The sequence below is a fragment of the Musa acuminata genome, chromosome BXJ3-8 (assembly GCF_036884655.1).
Source record: "Musa acuminata AAA Group cultivar baxijiao chromosome BXJ3-8, Cavendish_Baxijiao_AAA, whole genome shotgun sequence".
Taxonomy (NCBI): domain Eukaryota; kingdom Viridiplantae; phylum Streptophyta; class Magnoliopsida; order Zingiberales; family Musaceae; genus Musa; species Musa acuminata.
Genome location: NC_088356.1, coordinates 6,421,364 through 6,446,503, shown reverse-complemented (window position 1 = coordinate 6,446,503; position 25,140 = coordinate 6,421,364). Strand labels below are relative to the sequence as shown.

Genomic DNA, 25,140 nt, shown 5'->3' with positions numbered 1-25,140 from the left:
TAAAAAATATTTTGAACATAATATTTGATGGAAAATTATATATTATTATAATGATCTCCGAATTCTCCATCATGTGAAATTTCATTAATGAGATTTGCCAATATCTTTGCATCTAGAAATATGAACTTCAATTCATAATCCTTGATTTCCATAAGCTAGTTAATGTCTTTTGCTTATTCCTCAAAATTATGAGATTCGTAAGTAAATTTTCGATCACTCAAAACTAATAATAACAAATCCGTTGGGCTTTTATCATGTTTAATATTATATTCACTCTAATACCATTTATCAAAATAGATCTAACGTGATAACTAATCTGTTGATTTTGTTAAATCTAAATCGTCAATCGGTTATATAAATATTTAGTTTATTATTAATATATTCTTTGTATCCTTATAAGTCAGGAAAATAAGGACCGGAGTGTTTTCGTTGCATTCGCTCGAAAGACGATGGCAAGTTCGCTAAAATGACAGCTCAACCTCTTCTCACGTGACTGTCACGTGTCCCTTGGGTTCGTAAAAACCTCCCGAAGGTGCCAGACCATCTCTGACAGACATACGTGGCAGGATTCCCAATCTTTCCAGAAGCACAAAAGTCGGTATAAACCGCCGCACTGCACACCGCTTACACAAATGGAGAAGAACGCGACAGCCCAACGGGTTTCTACTACGTGCCGGTGCCCAATGTCAGCTTCGACAGCCGCTAAGGTGGCGGCCTCCATACAGGGCGGTGGCCTCCCCGGTTCCCTCGTGATGATCCCGCTGCATCGGCCGCCGCGCTCCTGTCGTCGTCGTCGCCCCCCTCAGCCTCGGTTCTCTCCGATCCTCCTCTGCACCATCATTGTTGCCTGTACAAGAATGACAGGGCACAGTGACATGATCGACAACTCGAGTGTTCTACCTACAGATTGCAAGAATCTTCTCTCAAGTAGTGATTCCTCCTGGTTCATGCTAATGCACTTACAATTAGATCAGGAAATGCCACATTTATGTCCTAGGAGAGACTCTCTTCTTTCCGCTTGCAGGTTTCTTGTAATGCTTGTATGATCATGTTTGAGAAGATTGGTTCTAATGGGCTGAATGTGAAAATGAACTCTGCAGGCGCATGCACCAAATCGTCAGCTTTCACAGACACGACTAGCAGCTCTCCTGGGAGTCTTCAGTGTAAGCATGCAGTTTGGAGTCTTCAGATGAAAATATATGTCATGGTAACAATTACATGCAGTTTGGAGTTCTCCTAAGAGTTTGTTACCTACTTACCTTTAGTGGAGTTCTGTTTCGTTTTTATAACAGCAGAGTATACGCATCAGATTTATTTAGAAGCATATGCATCTCATGTCTATCTAACCAAGTTCCTATTTTTTTGAGAATATGCCGAAGTAGATTGGAGGAGCTGCCTCATTTATCAAAGCAGATCTTAGTAAATTTAGGATACGTACCAATATTTGAAAAGGATGTGTCCTAAAACACCACAGAGAAAAGAAAAAAAATGGTCTCAATTCTTGAAGCTATTGAAGGTCACAAAAGAAAAGAAGATGAAAAGTTTGGTGCTTAGATGTCTGAACTTGTGCTAACCATCACTAGGAAGCAACTTCTAACCTTAGGTGGCACAATAAAAACTAGAGGTGGAAATGTGGAATATTGTTTGATTTCTTTTGGGGTAATATACAACTAATGTTTCTGCTTTTCATGTGCAAGCTAAATGTGCTGCTGTTATGTGAGGTAAGTTTTCTGACCTTTCTTGAGGTCGTCCATTTGAATGCATCAATTAAATCATTCTCCAATTGTTTGAGACCATCGATATTCAGCTTGGCAAAATCTGTTTCGAGAAACCTTTACAAGGAACAAAAAAGTATTAGCGATAACATACACCAGATTTCTTATCACATAGACACATCAAAAGTTACGTTATAACCTTTCAGCAATCTCCAGTAGTTTGAAATTGCCTTCTGAACAAGCAAATCCTTTTTCGTGATTCTGTGGCATCATTAGTAGATAATAAGAAAATGTAATTTCTAATATATTAGGAAAAAATTATCATGTTACCTGGAAAAAAAAATAAGGCATACAGTTTTAGATTCAAATTCATCTTTAAAAGATGTAAAGATGCAAAAGGAATGTCTGACATTTGCCCTTGAGGTGAATGACCTAGAGATCACATTGTTGCTGAGAAGAATCCTTCGAGTTTAGATAGCCAGTTCATTCTATTAAAATTTTCACAATCAAAAGGTTTCAGATTCTCTTTTGGAAGGCCTTGAAAGAGAGAGGATGGAGTGCCTACATACATCGTGCTATTCTTTAATTCATTTGAGAGCATCCATTTCGGGAATACATCTCACATTTAACCAACGTTGTGATTCTCTTTCTTTAGTTTCTTCCAACTCTCAGTTAGAGCAATTAATATATTTCAAATGACGAGAGAAATTAAGTATCTAATGAGAAGAATCCATAATCAAATGCTATGTTGAAAGCAAGGATAGAGTCAGTTGGTAACTTAAGTGTAAAGACATCTATGAAGTACTGGTGGTTCTGATCAATACTTCGTTGTCAGAATATGATCTAGGAAATAGTATTGAGTTCAAGAGTACCATTATCAAAGATGATATACCAGTTAGGATAGCTTGAGATCCTCAATGATACCTTGTATAACCAAACCTTTCTTGGACTTTCTTTAATGGTAGCAATATAACTAACAAAATAGCTAACTAAAAGTCTTCCTAGAATTAAGATTTGCTTTAAACAAGCATCATAAATTGACGGAACAATTAATTCATCTATGTTTCCCATCACATAAAATTATGGGGACCTGTGAGGATGAATACAGAGACAAAATTTTAACTGTGTTCATGAACTTCGGAAGGCTAAGTCGAAGGATGAAAGGACTTAGCACTAAGAATGACAATGAAAACAATAAAATAAAAATAAAATTACCTGCTCCTTTTTATTGTGCTTATCAAAATATTTTTCTGCTTTCATAAATTTCTGGTAATGATCCACTGTCTTCTCCAGGCTGGATTGAAGTAAATGATACATCTGCAATTCAACATATGGAAACTACAAGCAACAATTTATCATGGAATAGATAGCTCCATGTGCCTTCAAAAATAGTATGGTTTGCATGATAAGCTGCTATTGAACAAAATAATTTCTGCTTGATCAAAATCTGGTCATCATCTAGTAAGTAAAGATGGTTTCTGATGAATATCAGTTTATGACACATTTATTCAATTGCAAAGAAAGAAAATCTTAGCCTTGTTTTCTATTGACAAACTTATCCTTTTATTGTTATCTCTTAACTTACTTTGCTTATAACATTTCAATGAAAACAATAAAATAAAAATAAAATTACCTGCTCCTTTTCATTGTGCTTATCAAAATATTTTTCTGCTTTCATAAATTTCTGGTAATGATCCACTGTCTTCTCCAGGCTGGATTGAAGTAAATGATACATCTGCAATTCAACATATGGAAACTACAAGCAACAATTTATCATGGAATAGATAGCTCCATGTGCCTTAAAAAATAGTATGGTTTGCATGATAAGCTGCTATTGAACAAAATAATTTCTGCTTGATCAAAATCTGGTCATCATCTAGTAAGTAAAGATGGTTTCTGATGAATATCAGTTTATGACACATTTATTCAATTGCAAAGAGAGAAAATCTTAGCCTTGTTTTCTATTGACAAACTTATCCTTTTATTGTTATCTCTCAACTTACTTTGCTTATAACATTTCACATAATGTTTTTTTTCCATATATATGTTCATACCATCTCCATGTAAATCTTCATATACTTTTGAGTAGGGAGATTACTTTTGATATAGCATGAATTTTATAATATACCATCTCCATGATATAGTATGTCCTATGAATTTGAATAATTTCACAAATATGAGCTCAATGATAATTCCATACATTTAAGTCATATTTCAACTGCTAGAAGGTGCAAGTACAACTTGCAGATCAGGTATAATATATTTGGATAATAGCCAACAAACAATTATTGATACAATCAGTTTGGGTCTTTACTAAGAGGTTTAATCAGATAAGTATGCTGATATTCTTCTTAGGTTATAGGTTGCCCTAGATCAGTTAATAGTTTCTATTGCTGGTAGATCAGTTAATAGGTTACCCTAGACCAAAAAACATCTTTGATAAATCTTGTATTTCCTTTACCTTTATGAGTTACATTTCTCATGTAGCGTTAGTAACAAATAACATCGATTCTTGAAAGGTTTAGTTAATAAGTGATAAGTTATCATTTGTCTTGAATCTTAGGGCGTGATATTGTCCCCTCTGGTGGGCCTCTAAGTGTAGAGGTATTTGATTCATATAAGGTCTTATTTTTCCTACTATTCAACCATCATTAGTATTCATCAATATGGACAGATAGACTTGGGCCTCAGTGAGTGTCTATATAGATTTTTTTTTAATACAAAGGGTAAATGGTGAGTCCAGGCGAGTAGGATCATGTGAGCCACAATGAACCCAGGACCTTATGGTAGATTGTCAAAATCTTTACCAACTAACTAAATTGATACTGTAAGGGGCTGAGAGAGGACAACCATTTTGTCATGATAAAAGCAAGTCTCATCTTCTTTTTGCTCTTCAAGAAAGCAAATTCTGCAAACATTGATCACTCTAAGAATGATCAATTAACCTTTCCTCTCGATGTGAGTTTGCAATAAATTTTTTGCTTTGGGTCCTGCATGATTATCCACTGGGGGGGTGGATTCCAAAAGCCCTCAGAGGAGGTAACTTTTGCTCTTATAAGCTTTGGTTACTGATGTGGGACTAAACATATTTATAAATAAGGATAGTTAATTGTTAGCTACATAGTCATGACCAACAAAATGATGTGTCCTCAAGATAGGCCCTCAAGACATACTTTAGGTACAAACAATTACATGTTTATTATCTATCAATTTTTCTTGTTTCTCTCCCCTAATATATATATTTTTATTTTTTATTATCATTTAACACTCGAGGTTTCATAACCTCTAAATGACAGCAAAAGATCCATCAAAAGATTCACATAGTTGACTCCAAATAATTTGGACCTGCTTTGTCGTTGTTATTGTTGAATGTACCATAGCCATCTCATCTCTTAAACAACCAAACAAACATTAAATCATATCTAATATGTTATGCCAAATATGCTTGTGCCTATCATTCACCTAACTGTATCACATTTGTTATGGATGGTGCATGCTAACTATATCTTGTGTAACTAGATCTAGCATAACTTTCACAACATATCATCATTTATATCCATAATGAGACAAAAATAGTCCAAAGGAAGTAGGGTTGTTGTCTTGATCTGATCAAGTCGTCTCATTGTACACTGTTGAGTTTTATATTCTTTTTCAACCCTAGGTGAATAAAACCAAGGACTACTATACCTTTTGTTACAGTATAAAATAGGTGATATATACCGGTCCAGGTTTATATTGACACATGGACTGCCCTCGTTTCAAACAGTCCAATCCAATTTAGTATAAAAAAATAAAACAACAATTAGGGCGGCTCACAAACATGATCGCTATTCTCGTGGGTTGTGTGGAATTGATATTACTATTGTCGTTACTATTATTCGTCGTTGTCTATCTCCCTAGTACACTCCTTCTCATGCCCCTCGTTTTCTTTCTCCCTTTTCGTTCTCCTCTTCCATCAGCTTTCTTTTCTTCCTTCTTCCCCCTCTTCCTCTATTGTGTCCTCTTCTTTCGTCTTCTTTCTCCTCGACTAGTACGTTTTGCTTTGACTAGAGATTGGTATGGGTTCGATGACAATCCTTGAATAAAATTATCTCATTTTTCAAATTTAATTTGACAAATGCAATATATTTTGAACCTAATTTAATTTTCATTGATAAAAAGTATAAATTCTAACATCTAAGGCTTACAATAGTCATATATATATATATATATATATATATATATATATATATATATATATATATATAACAACAATAAAATCGTAAGCTCCAACTATTTGGTGTTGACTATATGAATTTTTTATCGTCATTGAGATTTGTAAAAAATCATATATTTAGTTAAATTCAGAGTACCTAAATCTTTATTTATAATTTTTATTATGGTCTTTTTAGTATTCCTTTACTTCTCATCATATCACTAACATTAATCATTTCACCTCTTCTTACTACCGCAGTCATAAACTTTTTTCAATATTTTTTTTTGTTTTGTATATACATATCATTGTGAATCATAAATATGTATTTACATCAAAGAAATTATTAGAGAAAATTTGTTTCTTATTTAGATATTTTAGAACTATGAAATTCCATTTAAATATAGGTTTAGCATTATTTAAACATGACTTTTAATGGCTAAATGACTCTTCTGACACTATTTATAATCATATAGTGCAATAAGTATACAACTTTAAACCCAACTTCAAATAGCTATTAAAAGTATAGTTAACCATGCATGAAAAACAATAATAAAGAATTTATACTTGGATCTAAACACTGGTCAAACTAGGTGCAAGTTAAACAAAGGCCCCAAGCTGAAGATCAAGACTCTGCTGCAAAGTCATATCCTTTATGATTCTCTATTTCTTGGCATGTTGAGGAATGACTATATAACATATATATTTTACCTTTCAAGTTTGAAATTAAACTAATTTTTGGAGATACTTGTTCCGTTTGACATTCTTAATTGTTTTATAACTAGAACAATTTTGGATATCGTTTTTATTCTTATAAATTGATATTAAATGATAGAATGAAACAAAAAAGAAGAAGATTATTCTTTGTTATATGGTGCTCCTTATTTATACATATTTAGAAGGGATGATTTTTCTCAACGGAACAACGAGATTTCGTCATGTAGTTGAGGAAATCTTAGCTGCTATCATGCCCCCGCAAGATGGTGCTCTTGTTAAGGATGTTGATCTTCGATCGATGTGATGAAAATAGTTTGCGGGCGAAAGGCTTCGTGAGTGAGTTTGCTAGTTGATCAACCGTATGTACTTGAGAAACACGTAGTTTATGTCTGATAACTTGTTCTCGCACGAAGTGAAAGTTGATGACAATATGTTTCATGTGTGAGTGGAATACTGGATTGTCGCATAGGTAAGTGGCTCCGACATTATCACAATATATTGTAGGAGTAGAGGTGGAGTCGATGTCAAGTTCCTTGAGTAGATTCGTAACCCAATTGAGCTATGTAGCAGCGGTTACAATGACACGATATTCAGCTTTAATTGTAGACTGTGTAACTGTTTTTTGCCTCTTAAAACTCCAACTGATTGGATTAGCCCTAAGGAAGACAATATACCATGACGTGGATGTTTTGTCATCAAAGTTCCCTACCCATTCAACATCAACAAAGGCATGAAGATGAAGGGGGGAGTATTTGCGGAAAAAGAGGCCATGATTGAGGGTTTTATGAAGATATCGCAAGATTCATTTAACTGCAGACTAATGCATAGTAGATGGTCGATGCATGAATTGTGATAATTTATTGCAAATGAGATATCCGGGCGGGTGAGAGATAAGTACTGTAAGGAGCCAAGTACTTGACGACATTGAGTTGGGTCCGTAACAGGGCTTCCATCACATAGTTTGAGTGATTCTCCAATAGATAGAGGAGTTGGAACTACTTTTGCGTCCTGCATGTTCGTCTTTGATAACAGATCTTGAATATACTTTCATTATGATAGAAAGAGTCCTGAAGATGTGTATGTTGCTTCCACTCCCAAAAAGTAACTCAAGGTTCTTAGATTTTTAAGGGAGAATCAATCTGCCAAGTGTTTGAGGAATGCCTTAATCTCTATAGGATTATTGCCTGTGACAATAATATCATCCACATATATCTAAAGATATATTGTATTACCACCTTGGTGATGGAGAAATAGCGAAGTATCAGACTTGGAGTTGATGAAGCCAGTTGATGTTAAAAATGAGCCAAGTTCGGTGTATCAGGCTCTTGGAGCTTGACGAAGTCCATAAATAGCTTTTCGTAGTTTACAAATATGCCTTGGATACTGAGGGTGGATGAAGCTAGGAAGTTGCTACATAAAGACATCTTCAGTTTGGGTCCCATACAAAAAAACATTGTTAACATCGAGTTATCATAAATGCCAACCTTTTGAGATGACTAAACTCAGAATAAGTCGAATTGTTGTGAGTTTAACAATGAGACTAAATGTCTCTGTGAAGTCAACACCAGGACGTTGATGAAACCCTTTGAACACTAAACGCGCTTTATATCTGACAATCCATCTGGGTTTCGCTTAATTCGAAAGACCCATTTACACCCGATGATATTTTGTGTGTGATGAGAGTACAAGGGTCCATGTAGAATTATGGAGGAGGGCATTATATTCTTCACACATGGCTTTACATTAGTATGTAGATTTTTGGGCTTGAGTAATTGTGGTAGGTTTATTGGTCTCTGATGAGGATTTTGTGATAGCATGTAGGTCAAGGACTTGTAGTGGTTTAAAAATACCACTTTTGGAGTGTGTTGTCATTGGATGTCCAGGGGCTATAGGTTGTGTTGTAGGTATGGGCGGTGGAGAGACACTGACACGGGTTGAGGTAAGCTGAGGTACTTCAGTGTCACTGGTCCTAGAAGAGGATAGAAGTAGTGGTTGTGTTTCCAAGTGCATTACTTCAACAGTAGGGGAACCTGTTGAAGAAGGGAGAGGAGTAATGGAAGGGGTGAGGAGCTGTTGAACCAGGAGAAGAGGGTGTGGATCCGAGGAGGACTGGATGGTGTTATGGGAGACTCGTTTGATGGGATCGACGATGTTGGGAAATCTTGGGGGCGACATCACATGCGTAGCGGAAGAACATTAAAAACAAAAATCCTTAATTTTCTAAAAGATATATTCGTCGTCGTGCGAAGATTGGTGCGTAAAAACCGTAAAACTTAAAACTACATATATGAAATATTATGTTACATAGGGAGATCGTATATCCCTAAATCCCTACAGATCGCTAGGAGAGGGTGAAGGAGGTCAAGCGTCCTCCTCTCTAGCGGTGATCCACACAGCAGGGATGCGACGATGCTCCTCAAAACTCTAGGCTTGCTATTTGAGGTGGAGAGAGGGAGGAGAATGGGAGAGGCAACCAAAAAGCTCTAGCCTATGAACCATTAGTTCTCTCCTATTTATAGAGGGAACCATTACTTCCCCTATCAACTTAACCCTAATGGATCCTACCATATTGGGTATTGGATCTCTATCCAACTACCAAAGCCTCTTAGATTAGTGGATCTCTATCCAATAATCTCTCATTGGCTCTTACTGGATCTCATCCATATGATCCAATAATTTAAGGGCTTATTGGATATTCAATAAGATAGGGGCTTTAGTGAATATCTCATATTCGAACCTCTACTTATCGCAACACCTACTATATATGTGTGACCCTCTAGGCCCAATATTAAGCTGGCCGTGAGTCATACCTGTCAAAACTCCTTCTAGCTTAGTGAATTATTATCTCCATAATAATTCACTCGACTCATCGACTACAGACGTACTAGGCCACTACATCGTAGTCCCGAGACGATACAGGGAAACAATCTATTAGACCTGTTTGTCCTAAGTTATTGTGTACCTATAGTCCCTCATCTATCTAATATCCTAGAGACCGTATGATGTTGTTAGACCCATACGGTTTCTACTCGAGTCTCGCTCTAATCGGATTCCCCCGCATAACTCTCTCTCTCAATCCGAATGACCCTAGCCAGGGATTTGTCTGAGCAAGAACACATGTGATATTCCTCTTATGACACCGAGAGTGGATGATCCTCTATCGACACTCAATAGTCATCGTAAGGTTGAATACCACTTTTGATGACCGGTTGTGTTAGATTTGGAACCTCTAGACCTTTAAGTCCGGTATCAAAGAATGAAGTATTCATATAGGACATCCTTGGTGTCTCAAGTTTAAGGACCAGATATACTACTGGGATTACGGAATCGCTGTCTGACAATAAGACATCATCAACCATCCAACATCTCGTAAGCGGATCAATCAGTGAACTCATTCTCCAATGAGCACCTGTACTGTATCCCTAGTGTCCCCACACGAGCAACTATGAGACCAGCAACATCCATCATATGGATGAGTATACACCACACCAGTCTGTCTAGTTATCTCGATGTCCCTCCCAAGTAACCTATGACCGGGATTATTTAGGATCTATGTTTAAAGGCAAATTGGTCTCGTTATCGTGATCTCATCATGATCTGATTCTCATTGCACAGATCCATGAACATCACAATATATTAAAGCAATAAATAATATAAAGTAATAAAATATCAAATAATAATAATAAGCAAAAAGACTACGTGTTAAGTCACACGTGTCATCACCCACGAGATTGACTTGCAGGGCACCTATGACTAGCAGGCGGTGTACTCTAGTGATGTATGTTTGTTGGAGTAGGTCATACAGTAGGAGATTCATGGTTTTGAAACGAAAATGTAGACTCCACAAAAATAACATTACGTGATATAAAGACTTTTTGAGTTTGAGGTTCATAGCATTGAAAGACATTATGTTCAAGAGAGTACCCAATGAAAATGCAAGGCTTATATCTTGATGTTATCTTATGCGAGGCATATGAACGTAGCCATGGATAACATAAACAACCAAATACTTTGAGTTTTTGAAGGTTTAATGATTCGTGAAATAGTAACTAGTACTGAAGGACTAAAGTGAGCATACGATTGATGAGGTAGATAACAATTTAAAAGGTTGCAAACCAAAAGGTTGTTGTATACCACAAGCTAAGAGACAGGATGTGCGGTCTTGATATTCACCATCGCCATCAGAGTAAACTGTTTTGATTGTAGACTGAAAGAAGTTCTCGGCCAACCTTCTAAAGTTCGAAAATATTGTTGAAACTTCATATTTATGGTGGAGAGGGTATATCCATGTGTAATTGGTAAAGTAGTTACGAAAATGACATAAAACCTAAACTTGTCAAAAGAAATGATTAGGGCAGGGCCCCAAACATCAGTATAAATAATTTCAAAAGGTTTAGAGCTGGATATGAAGGAGATTCCAAAAGAGAGTCTATGAATTTTATTGCTTAGACAAGCATCACAATGAGTTATAATACTATTGGTTTTAAGAGTAGGAAGAGAATAACGAGAAAATAATTTTTGCTAGATAGAGGATGAGGGATGACCAAGACGACGATGCCACACATCAATTGGAGCTGCGACGGAAAAGTAGGCAATGGGCTGGGTGATTTATGGAATTGACGTCCACTCATAAATGTTGTCCTTACTCTGGCCTCGGACCAAGGATGCCCCTGTGCTTAAATCCTTAATAAGAAAGGAGTTAGGAAAGAATTAAATCGAGGTATTATTTTGTTTGTAGAATTGAGAAACTAAAATGAGATTTCGTTTGATGTGAGGTACACACAAAACATCATCGAGTGTAAACGTTATGTTTTGTGAATTAAACGTTATGGAGCCAGTATAAGTAATGGGAATTCCTTTACCATCACTGATGATGATGTCTTCATTTCCACCATAATTGTTGTGGATAGACAGGTTCTGTAAATCAGAGGTGATGTGATAAGATGCGCTAGAGTTCAAAATCCAATTGTGTTGACTAGTATTCGAAGTAGTGAGATTTGCTTGAGGCCAATAAGATGGAGGAGGAAGTCTGGGTTGAGATCGACAGACTTTTGCAGAGTGTCCGACTTTATCACACAGTTGGCAGATAACTTTTTGTTGATTTGTATGGTCACGACGCCAGGGTTGAGGATAATTGAAGGAACTACCTTGATAGTTGCAACTAAAATGTTGATGCTGTGGAGGAGGTAGGGTTTGTTTGAAGCTCACAAGGAGGTATTTTGGCTAAACCTTTATTGACGGTTTTAGTATACTGGTTGCCCTTCCTCTTGGATTTTTGACTTACTTGAGCCGTGATGGATGGTCCTAGCAATTTGTCCTCGTGTTTGAGATATATTTTTTGATCAGTCAACTTGTCATAGAGTTCTTCTTCTTAATCACTGAGGGAATGACCTATCAGGGCCAGGTTAACAATGATAACTTTTATATTTTGTAGATAATCAGCAATAGTACTTTCCTCTTGTTTTGTTGTCATAAGACTGGATAGGAGACTCAGCATGCGAGTACACAATCGATTTGCCAATATAGTTTACAACTTAGACCAAGCTTTGATAACGGTGTCATATGAAGAAATAAGTGGGCCGAGCGATCCAGCGACGAACGACTGAATTACTTGGAGGATGAGACGAACTTAGCGTAATCATAGTTTGTGGTTCGGATTTGGTACTGGATTGGGTGCTCCTGCAATGTTGACCATCGTTGGTGGACAACGGAGAGTATCGTCGACATAGCCTAGTAAATCATAGCCAAATAGAAGATTAGAAAATTGTGCACGCCAGGATGCATAGTTGCCACCTTTGGATAATTTGAAGGGGATAAGAGTTGTAGCATTGATGGAGATAAGACCTATATGTTGAGAAGTACTATGGTTCCTATCGGGATAATAACTAGAGCATCAAAGGTAGACGATGAAGACATGTGGAGGAGATATACCAATTTGAGGGAGCAAGGTGAGAGTCTTCAAATATAGAATGGGTTGTTAGGATCGGGGTCGGCACTAAGAGGGGGGGTAAATTAGTGCAGCGGTAAAATCGTCATCTAAAAACCTTTCGTTTCGATTAAATCCGTTTCCGATGAAAAACCGATCTCGGAAAGTGTTTAACTTTAAAACGTTTGCAAGAATGTAATGAGCAAGTGAAGTAAGTAAATCAGTTTGCAATGCGAGAATTAAAGGCAGAACAAGAATGCAAACCGATTTATAGTGGTTCGGTCATCGTGACCTACATCCATTCCGCCGATTCCTCTTCCGTCGAAGCCACCGGCATCCACTATCAATCTTCCTTTAATAGGCGAAGATCAACCTCCTTCTTACACCCCTCTTTTCCTTTTACCGAGTTTAGGAGACAACCCTTACAAGCACTCACTCCTCTCTTACAGAATTCTAAACTTAGAGTGGAGGAGGGAATTTCTCAAGAAATTGCAGCAGCGTTTTCTCACTTTTAAATTCTTTGTGCTTGTATCTTTTAACCAGGGATGAGAGGGGTATTTATAGGCTTCAAGTTGATTCAAACTTGGAGCCTAAAAACATCTCATCCCGGGTTTCCTGGGCACGGGCGGTACCACCGCCTACGCTGGGCGATACCACCGCCAGTGTCAGTCTGACACTGACACTGCACTGGACGGTACCATTGCCTGTCACCCTGCCAGGGGCGGTACAACCGCCCAGATTGGCGGTACCACCGCTTGACACAGTCTCGGAGACTGTCCACTATCAATCTTCCTTTAATAGGCGAAGATCAACCTCCTTCTTACACCCCTCTTTTCCTTTTACCGAGTTTAGGAGACAACCCTTACAAGCACTCACTCCTCTCTTACAGAATTCTAAACTTAGAGTGGAGGAGGGAATTTCTCAAGAAATTGCAGCAGCGTTTTCTCACTTTTAAATTCTTTGTGCTTGTATCTTTTAACCAGGGATGAGAGGGGTATTTATAGGCTTCAAGTTGATTCAAACTTGGAGCCTAAAAACATCTCATCCCGGGTTTCCTGGGCACGGGCGGTACCACCGCCTACGCTGGGCGATACCACCGCCAGTGTCAGTCTGACACTGACACTGCACTGGACGGTACCATTGCCTGTCACCCTGCCAGGGGCGGTACAACCGCCCAGATTGGCGGTACCACCGCTTGACACAGTCTCGGAGACTGTGCCACAATGGCGTCACCTCTTGGGGCACTGTTTGGGCCTCTTATTGGGCCCAACACAGTCCTTACATGGGCCTAGCTGGCTCCTAATTGGGTTGGTCAAAATCCAAACCCAATTACATGCTAACTATGATTCTTAAGACATTTGCTAAGCTAAACAAGTCCCTTATATCTTGGTATCTTCCGGCGTGCTTCCGACGAACTCTCGGTAATGTTCCGGCGGACTCCCAGCAAGCTCCTGGACTTCACGACGATCTTCTTGGCGAGTTCCGACAAGCTTCTCTAGCAAGCTCCAAGACTTCTCGGTTGGTTTCAACAGAACTTCTGACGAATGTCCAGACTTCCGACGAACTTTCGAACTCTCAACGAAATCGCGTCCTTGACTCCGGGACTTCATTTTGCTTCATGCCTTGCTATCGTAGTTAATCCTGCACATGTAAAAACATACTTTGATCTATATAATTAATACTAAGCATTAATCATATTGTCTGGCATGTCATTGGTCCCTCGACGCATCGTCCAATTCTTCGACGCATCGTCCTCTCTTGCGGCCTATTGCCCAATTGGCCAGTTGACTCCGCAACTCCAATATCCTTGGCGCAATATCCGCTCTTCTTGGCCTGATGCCCGAATCCATGGCCCGAAGCCTTATGTCAATACGTCGACCGATCCTCCGGCTCGACGTCCAATCTTCTAACATGTTTTCCTCTGGCACAACATGATTTTTCCTGTTTTAATTGTCTCATCCTGATCAAAGCATCCTACGTCACTCAAAACGTAGATTAAAACATAAACACTATCAATTGGTTTCATCATCAAAATACGAGATTCAACATGGGTGTGTTATTTTGTTTTTGGGACTTTTACTACAGCGACGACAACAGGTCAGTGAGATGTAGAGACAATAGCGATAGGAGAAAGAAGGGTAGTGAGCAAAGCTGCACCAGTTCTTGCGGCCGAGGAGCTTGGCAATGAAGAAGTGAAGAGTTTTGTAGCTTGAGTGCTTTCTTCGTTGAGGAAGGACAAAGAGGCTTCACTGGCAGAAAATGCTCGATAAGAGAGGAAATAGAAGGGATTGAAGCCGACTGTCTATGTTCCCGCTGCTACTCTACTGTAGTATACGTCCAGGGAATGATTGCAGAGGAGGGGTAGCCGCTTGTTGTAGAGCAGGCGACGACGGTGCAATTGGTGTAGATCGTAGTGTTCGGCCGAGTTCAAAGGCAAGATGCGACTGGGAAAAATGGGAAGACAACGGAGGAAGTAGTTGTCAAGGCGGTATTCCGGGAACCCACTGCAGGAGACGGCATGGCCGATGCCCTTATTGGTGACAACAAACGCAAAGAGGGTGAAGCAAATGAGGAGGGGCGAGAGGCCGGGGAATTAGCCCTCGTTGTTCTGCCGTTTTAGTTTTCCCAACTCCTATAGCTAAAGGTGGGATATTGGGAGGTGGTAGATCCTCCTAGGGATACGGCCATCCGGCGATTGCCCGTCAGATCAGTGGGCGGTGGTGGCAGATCCTCCTACGATCCTTCGGTGAGGACCGATGTCGGAGGAGGGAAGAGGGGGAGGAAGCGGTGGTCGTCGCCAATCGAGATGGGAAAGGAAGGATCTGTGAGATGCTTGAGCGATAACCGACCGCTTCTCCCATTGTACTTTGTAGTCTAGAGGAGGCTGTTGAGTCCCGGGTCTAGAAGGAAGGCGACCCGAACAATGCCCGCGAAGTCCGACGTCGTGAGCAGCGAGATTGCCTTGCTGCTACAGCTGCAGCGACAACGAAAAGTAGCAAAGGAAGGTTTGCCTGCTGTTGAGCCAGAGCGTGTGCTTGGTGCGGGTGGCATTGGCGGACATGTCGATGAAGGCGTTGACGGAGGTGATGGAGAAGGGGGGGGTTGCCACCCTAGGGTGGCGCAGGTGATGAATGGACTATTGCAGCAGCAGCGATGGCTGCGAGATCAGAGTTGTTGTTGCCAAGAAGGTGGTTGCTGCTCTGATACCATGATAAAATGAAACAAAGAAGAAGAAGAATATTCTTTGTTATATGATGCTCCTTATATATACACATTTAGGAGGGAGGATTTCCCTCGGCAAAGCAACTAGATTTCCTCATGTAATTGAGGAAATCTTAGTTGCTATCGCTAAAGACTTTCTCTACTCATTAAGTATTCTTCTAATATTATTCTAAGTCCTAAAATTTTATTAAATAAATTAATCAACTAAACTATTCCTTGATAAACACTCAAAAGGGACGCTAGATAAATTATTATGTTTTATCTCCTTGACGAAGACCCGGACCAATTAGACTAAAGTGGGCCAAATTTGCACCTCAGCGATACACCCCTCCTTGTTTCTTGACATTATTAAATGTTCTAAAAGGCATGTTAAGGCCTACCATTTGCTAAATGAAAAACTGAGATATGACAGAATTTATTGCATCATTTGATCGAATGATCAAAAGCATGAGATATGATGATGCTATAGTGTCACTACTAACATGTGTTTCTTGATTCAAGAGGGAAAGAAGACACTGAAAATCTATTTGCCAGACTAATCTTAATTTATTAATTTTAAGAAGTGAGAATAGTTCAAGTGCATCAAAAGCTCATGTGTACTTGTAGTTATTAGCTGCTAGTGCCTTTCTCTTTTACTGGAATCCCAATTCAATTCTACTTAGTCTTGACTTTATAGTGTACAAAATAGAATCTATAATTTTCTCAATTTAGTTGTTGCTATTTTACTTGTTAGCCCGTGGCTAGTTGAATTCTCTCTTGTAGTAATTTGTTATTAAGAAAAAGCTAAGGCGGCTGTTTAAGGTTTGGTTAGTCTAAAATGTGATGACGTAATATTAAAAAAGTTATCTATATTGCTATTTTCACTAATTTAAGGCCTTGGCACATAAATAAGAGTTGTCACTCCTTATATTGGTCAAAGAACACTTTATTTAAACTACTAATAATCCTTCAAGGGAAACTAGATAAAGAAGCGCTCCTCTTGATTTAGGGGACTCTTTTAGCCATCTAAAATCTGGGCAAAGTTCTCTTCATTCGTCAACATCTCCAGGTTATTATAGGACCAACGAACCTAAAATGATGGTGTTGGATCGTCAACAAAGACCTTTAGATTGTGTTCGTCTCAAATTCTCAAGTAGCACCATCAGAAAGTTCAACTTGTATCTACTAATTTACTTCGAAACATAGTGGAAGCACAAAATTCATCACATGCTCGCTCTTCTAGTTAAGACTTCATATTTGGAGGTAGCACATTCAGGTCTCTCATAGTAAATTTATTTCAAAAGAATAAATATTGTCAAGAAACTTTAATACTTGACTATATTGTCCAAAATTGTCGCAATGAAATCAAATTATATTTGTTCTAATTGCTTCTATGACAAGTTTCTCAAATCTCCACCTGGTACTTTATCGAAACATACCATAATTATTTGTCTCGCATCAACAATTATAATTATCATGATTCAACTCCGATACCATTTGTCATGACTAATTGATAACTAACTCATCAATTTGTTGAGCTTGAACCATTGATAAAAAATATTTAATATAAAATAATTTATTTATCAAATCCTTATAAATTAATCCAATTATGAGTCAATGTAAGTTTACCATTTCTCCAATGTGGGATTAAATTTATGATATTATAATTTCTTCATTTAAGGATTTGATATGGTTCAGAATTAAATTTTAACATGTTGCAAATAAGTTCAATTGCAATATAAGTCCAATATAATAGAGATTCTATGCCACGATAAACCTTTGTCCTTATATGAAATAACTCGATAAGTCCCACATTGAAAGGGGACAAGATTAAAATTGACTTATAAGGGTCTAATGAATGTATTATTATTAATTTTAATTTAAGCATTTTGATTAGTAGTTAAAGCTAAAATAAGTTAATAGGTCAGTTAACCCAACAAGCCCGTGATATTATCTATCATGAAGAGCCATTTTTTACTTGGACCCTTAATACTAGACTAACTTTAATATAATTTGTCACGATCCAATTCAAACTGGATTGGATAACTATATCACCAACTTGTTAAGGTTTAACAATTTAACCCAAAAAAAAGTAAACCTAGGTTAATAATAATAAGTCAATCAATCTTTTATAAGTTAACTTAAGTCCTAATGATAAACTGAACATGCGATAACATACTAATAGTATTAGTTACCATAAGTAAGCATAAGCTTTCACTAGAAGAGTTTTAGAACCTTGATATTATCTATCATGAGGAGCTTTTTTTTACTTGGACCCTTAATACTAGACTAACTTTAATATAATTTGTCACGATCCAATTTAAACTCGATTGGATAACTAAATCACCAACTTGTTAAGGTTTAATAATTTAACCTAAAAAAAGAGTAAACCTAAGTTAATAATAATAAGTCAATCAATCTTTTATAAGTTAACTTATGTCCTAATGATAAACTGAACATGCGATAACATGCTAATAGTATTAGTTACCACAAGTATAAGCTTTCACTAGAAGAGTTTTAGAACCTTGAGATTTGGTTATTAGTACAACAATACTTTTTGCCTAAGATTATATTGTTACCACATTAATATATACAAAATTGTGAATACATCATAAAATTAAAGATCAGTTAACCCATCAAGCACGTGATATTATCTATCACGAGTAGTCTTTTTTTACTTGGACCCTTAATACTAGACTAACTTCAATATAATTTGTCACGATCCAATTCTAACTTGATTGTATAACTAAATCACCAACTTGTTAAAGTTTAACCATTTAACCCAAAAAAGAGTAAACCGAAGTTAACAATAATAAGTTAATCAATGTTTTATAAGTTAACTTAAATCCTAATGATAAACACAACATAGGATAACATACTAATAATGTTAGTTACCACAAGTAAGCATAAGCTTTCACTAGAAGAGTTTTGGAAACTCGAGATTTGGTTATTAGCACAACAATACTTTTTGCCTAAGATTCTACTATTGTCACATTAATATATATACTATTGTAAATATATCATAAAATTAAAGATCAGTTAACCCATCAAGCCCGTGATATTATCTATCATGAGTACCCTTCTTTCACTTTGACCTTTAATACTAGACTAAATTCAATATAATTTGTCACGATCCAATTCTAGCTCGATTGGATAACTAAATCACAAACTTGTTAAGGTTTAACAATTTAACCCAAAAAAGAGTAAACCTAAGTTAATAATAACAAGTCAATCAATCTTTTATAAGTTAACTTAAGTCCTAATGATAAACTGAACATTGGATAATATACTAATAGTGTTAGTTACCACAAGTAAGCATAAGCAATCACTAAAATAGTTTTAGAACCTTGAGATTTGGTTATTAGTACAACAATACTTTTTGCCTAAGATTTTATTGTAGCCACATTAATATATATACAATTGTGAATACATCATAAAATTAAAGGTCAGTTACCCCCCATCAAGCCTATGATATTATCTATCATGAGTAGTCTTTTTTTACTTGGACCCTTAACACGAGACCAACTTCAATATAATTTATCATGATCTAATTCTAACTCGATTGTATAACAAAATAACCAACTTGTTAAGGTTTAATCACTTAACCTAAAAAAGAATAAACCTAAGTTACTAATAATAATTAAATAAATCTTTTATAAGTTAAATTAAGTCCTAATGATAAACTGAACATGGAATAATATACTAATAGTATTAGTTACCACAAGTAAACATAAGCTTTCACTAGAAGAGTTTTAGAACCTTGAGATTTGGTTATTAGTACAACAATACATTTTGCCTAAGATTCTATTGTAGCCATATTAATATATATATACTTGTGAATACATCATAAAATTAATGATAAGTTAACCCATCAAGTCAGTGATATTATCTATCATGAGTAGCATTATTTTACTTGGACCCTTAATATTGGACAAACTTCAATATGATTTGTCATGATCGAATTCTAACTCCATTGGATAACTAAATCACAAACTTGTTAAGGTTTAACCATTTAACCCAAAAAAGAGTAAACCTAAGTTAATAATAATAAGGCAATCAATCTTTTAGAAGTTAACTTATATCCTAATGATAAACTGAACATGGGATAATATACTAATAGTGTTAGTTAACCATAAATAAGCATAAGCTTTCACTAGAAGAGTTTTAGAACCACGAGATTTGGTTATTAGTACAACAATACTTTATGCCTAAAATTCTTTTGTTACCACATTAATATATATACAATTGTGAATACATCATAAAATTAAAGGTTGGTTAACCCATCAAACTCATGATATTATCTGTCATGAGTAGTCATTTTTTACTTGGACCCTTAATACTAGACTAACTTTAATATGATTTGTCACGATCTAATTCTAACTCAATTGGATAACTAAATCACAAACTTGTTAAGGTTTAACCATTTAACCCAAAAAAGAGTAAACCTAAGTTAATAATAATAAGGCAATCAATCTTTTAGAAGTTAACTTAGGTCCTAATGATAAATTGAACATGGGATAATATACTAATAGTGTTGGTTACCACAAGTAAGCATAAACTTTCACTAGAAGAGTTTTAGAACCTCAAGATTTGGTTATTAGTACAACAATACGTTTTGCCTAAGATTCTATTGTTGCCACATTAATATATATACAATTGTGAATACATCATAAAATTAAAGGTCAGTTAGCCCATCAAGCCTGTGATATTATCTATCATGGGTAGTCTTTTTATACTTGGACCCTTAATACTAGACTAACTATAATATAATTCGTCACGATCCAATTCTAACTCGATTGTATAACCAAATCACCAACATGTTAAGGTTTAATCATTTAACCCAAAAAAAAGTAAACCTAAGTTAATAATAAAAAGTCAATCAATCTTTTATAAGTTAACTTAAGTCATAATGATAAATTGAACATGAAATAATATACTAATAGTGTTAGTTAATATAAGTAAGCATAAGCTTTCACAAGAAGAGTATTAGAACCTCGAGATTTGTTTATTAGTACAACAATACTTTTTGCACAAGATTTATTATTGCCACATTAATATATATATATATAATTGTTAATACATCATAAAATTAAAGGTCAGTTAACCTATCAAGCCCGTGATATTATCTATCATGGGTAGTCTTTTTTTACTTGGACCCTTAATACTACACTAACTTCAATATAATTTGTTACGATCCAATTCTAACTCGATTGTATAACTAAATCACCAACTTGTTAAGGTTTAATCATTTAATCCAAAAAAGAGTAAACCTAAGTTACTAATATTAATTAAATCAATCTTTTATAAGTTAAATTAAGTCCTAATGATAAATTAAACATGGAATAATATACTAATAGTGTTAGTTACCACAAGTAAACATAAGCTTTCACTAGAAGAGTTTTAGAACCTTGAGATTTGGTTATTAGTACAACAATACGTTTTGCCTAAGATTCTATTGTAGCCACATTAATATTTATACACTTGTGAATATATCATAAAATTAAAGGTCAGTTAACCCATCAAGCCTATGATATTATCTATCATGAGTAACCTTTTTTTACTTGGACCCTTAATACTTGACTAACTTCAATATAATTTGTGACGACCCAATTCTAACTTGGATAACAAAATCACCAACCTTTTAAGGTTTAACCATTTAACCCAAAAAAGAGTAAACATAAGTTAATAATAATAAGTCAATCAATCTTTTATAGGTTAACTTAAGTCCTAATGATAAACTAAACATGTGATAATATACTAATAGTGTTAGTTACCACAAGTAAGCATAAACTTTCACTAGAAGAGTTTTAAAACCTCGAGATTTGTTTATTAGTACAACAATACTTTTTGCCTAACATTCTAGTGTTGCCACATTAATATATATACAATTGTGAATACATCATAAAATTAAAGATTAGTTAACCCATCAAACCCATGATATTATCTATCATGAGTAGCCTTTTTTTACTTGGACCATTAATACTAGACTAACTTCAATATAATTTATCACGATCCAATTCTACCTCGATCAGATAACTAAATAACCATCTTTTTAAGCTTTAACCATTTAACCCAAAAAAGGGTAAACTAAGTTAATAATAATAAGTCAATCAATCTTTTATAAGTTAACATAGGTCCTAATAATAAACTGAACATAGGATAATATACTAATAGTGTTAGTTACCACAAGTAAGCATAAGTTTTCACTAGAAGAGTTTTATAACCTCGAGATTTGGTTATTAGTACAACAATACTCTTTGCCTATGATTCTATTATTACCACATTAATATATATAATTATGAATATATCATAAAATTAAAGATAGTAATAAAGAAAAGTAAACAATAAATGTTCACTATGACTTCGTGCAAGCCTCCTTTAGAGGAAGTCCTCTGGTGTCTTCTCTCACAAAAAAACCAATGAAATCAGACTATAGGTGAAGAATTATCTTCTATTTGTATATCCTTAATTTAACTTATTATTTCATTGTGTCTAATCCTTTTTCCTTTAATTAAATTGCCCAGGTTGATCCAAAAGGAGAAGAATAAACTAAAATATAAATAAAAATTTGACTTGCAATTCAAGGTCTAGCTATCCTTATGTAGCATTTTTGGTGACTCCAACCATCTTTCATTTTTGACTTAATTTTCTTGACATCTTTTGATTAATTAACCGATAATAGATAATGAATGCCTATTCCAACACTTGTATTAACTAAAAGCTTTAATAAAAAAAAAGTAATGTAGCACTACAGCATAGAAGAAATTTCAAAGGAGTTTAAGGGATTTAATTGGGATTGGAATCAAGAAGAAGATGTGAAATTCTTGTAACTAAGTTTGATTTTTATGGAAAGTAAAAACCGGAGATTAATGTGAAGAACAAAGAAAATATTAAATGATATAAACAAAAAAGAAATCATAAACATCAATCTTCTCATGGATGGAGTTTTCACACATCACGTCAGACGTGAGATAGAATCACATTATAAACTCCCTCTCCTCATGCTAAATTTCATCTACATCATAGTTTCACTTCTTATTTACTTTTTATTTAAAACTCCAAATATAAGAAAAAAGATAGACAACTAAGACAATTATTAATGATTTTTGTTTTTCTTAAACTAAGGACTAACCAAACTGGTCATTCCGATTATCTTTTATGGGGATTCTTTGGTGTCATTGTTACTAGGGGAGATTGTTTTTCTTATCCACAATATCTTTCCCCTATATTAATCCTTTCTATATGAAGCTTCTTTAATCAAACTCACCTTCCCAATAATCTTATGCTTAACTTATCTTCCTTTTTCCATGTTTGATTTGTTATATGACTTAATATATTACATCTATGGAAAAGATTGAACTAACAAAAAGTTAATAAAGATTAGAATAAAACAAACAATGTATTTGTCTCACAACTGCATTTGATGTCTAAATTAATGGATTTCTCATCAGTAACGATTAGATTAATCTAAGAGTGATTTGGGAAGTATTCGGGGGGGGGGGGGGGGGGGGGGTGTACCTTGTACGTCTCTTTTCTTTTTCCTCGTTCATCATAAAAAGGAGGATCAATCCATCATCAAACAATCACCTCCGATATCATTATAATATCTACGAATCATGTGTCATATCGGATAAAAAGGTGTTCCTAAATCTAAGCTACAGATGTCATTGTAATGTCTCGATCGTACATCACGCGTGCAGTGGCGTTGTTACCATGAGAGGACCAACAAAGTTTTTTCGCCACTAATCTCGGGACTCATATATCAGCAAATTGAAGTTTCCAAGATAGATTTTGTCATCTTAACCTTCAAGTCAGTGCTAACTGAGATCTTGCCCTACAGAAAGGTTAAGCTTCTAAGAATGTAACATGAGACATGTACGAGGCAATAATGGAGAAGTGGCAGCCGAAACAAAATTATACTAGCTAGATAAACGAAGTAGCAGAATTAAGATATCAAGAAGCATCTTCCAATAATGTAACATGAAAAATGAGAAAAACTACTGATGAGAGCCATGACAGTGCATACAGAATTATATTACACATGTCGATAAACCAAGCGATACCTCCAGAAAATAAAACAAATTATGCTGCTTTGGTAGACGAACATTCCATTGAAATGATGGTGCAAGATAGAAAACACGACAAGACAGTCAACTGAATAAAGAGAAAAAGGCGGAAGTGATGGATCGCCCCCAAACTAAATGGATCTCCTCTACCGCACCCGCATCGGCAGGCCCGTACCAGCTCCCTGCCGTCGGATCAAGAGCGAGAGAGGAGGTAACCGAAGGCCTAACTACTCAGAGACGGACGGACCAAATGCCTAGGGTTTTGAGGTGAATCTTGAAATATATGATGGTAGGCGGTGGTGGCGATGAAGGGATCGTGATATTAAGAGTCGTAATATAAAAAGCAAGAGGTTAGGGCCGTGGAGCTGACGTACCTAGAAACGCTGGAGAACTCGTAGAGCGACCTCGGCGTCGCAGAGCACGGAGAGTTCGTAGGCTTTCTTGAACAGGCCGCTCCGCCGCTTGGAGAAGCACACCTGGCGGCTGGTGCGGTCCTCGACCCGCCGCAGCTCCGCCCTCCCTCGCCGCGCCATTTCCCTCCTCTTCGAAACCCTATCTGCGAGACGGTGAAGGAGACACGTCGCCGTCGACGATGAACGATGGCGGTGCTATGAGGAATCACCTGTATTGGTGGTCCCCTCCCTCGGATGCCGCACATGAGGAGACTGCGCCTCGGCTGTCCTCCGCAGGCACACGATAACGCGAGGTGACGGTATGGTGGGGTCATACGTCCGTTACGCACACTCGCGGAGAAACCGTGGGCCCCTCACCATTGGAATCTTGGGCGGTGGATAACCTTGGGCGCCTTTTGACGAACTGTTCCAAATAATATCTTTCCTCCTACGGAAAGAGTACAGTTATACTCACGAGTGTAGTTGTGAAGCCCCGTATTTTTATACTCTGCTGTCCATCTTAAAATATTCTTCGATGTGTAAAAGCAATTAGAGGACGAATAAAAGAAGGGGACGTGTCCAAACGAATCGTAATACAAAAGTTATCTAAACGGACGCACGAGGAGCCAACGGACAAAGGTCGCACCATCCACGAACGTATTTCGTGCGGGGATAATGATAGATCAATTTACATAGGACAAGGAGAGGTGGTTGCGGTGGGTGCTTTATCTTCCTACCATACTTGTGTCTATAATGTATTTCTTATTAGTACAAACAAGTTAACAACTTTTTCTAAATACTTTTAGAAATTGTTCAAAGTTCAAAACAACATATTTGACTCCAAAAATTATTCATAATATATATCCCTTGTAGCCACTCGTTCAACAAACATATGTTTAAAACGATACCGTAGACAAAGATAAATTTTCCT

At 36.4% G+C, this 25,140-nt stretch overlaps 1 protein-coding gene across 5 annotated transcripts; it reads right to left on the bottom strand.

Moving 5' to 3' along the window:
* Positions 1–400: 400 nt before the first annotated feature.
* Positions 401–24,483, bottom strand: LOC108952041 (uncharacterized). 5 transcript variants are annotated; one of them, XR_010498764.1, is made up of 5 exons: positions 2,931–5,889; positions 1,915–1,976; positions 1,736–1,832; positions 964–1,094; positions 401–847 (listed from the first exon to the last, which is right to left on the bottom strand). XR_010498764.1 is itself a non-coding variant. In XM_065163703.1 (4 exons), the coding sequence occupies exons 1-4, from the start codon at positions 3,030–3,032 to the stop codon at positions 1,068–1,070; spliced, it is 288 nt and encodes a 95-aa protein (XP_065019775.1). In that variant the 5' UTR covers positions 3,033–5,890; the 3' UTR covers positions 401–1,067. The 5 variants fall into 5 exon arrangements, 2 of the variants coding, with proteins under 2 accessions (XP_065019775.1, XP_065019774.1); XR_010498765.1 differs by adding an exon at positions 24,192–24,483 and having other exon boundaries at positions 401–1,094; positions 1,915–3,471; XR_010498766.1 differs by adding an exon at positions 24,192–24,483 and having other exon boundaries at positions 401–1,094; positions 1,915–3,450.
* Positions 24,484–25,140: the final 657 nt, after the last annotated feature.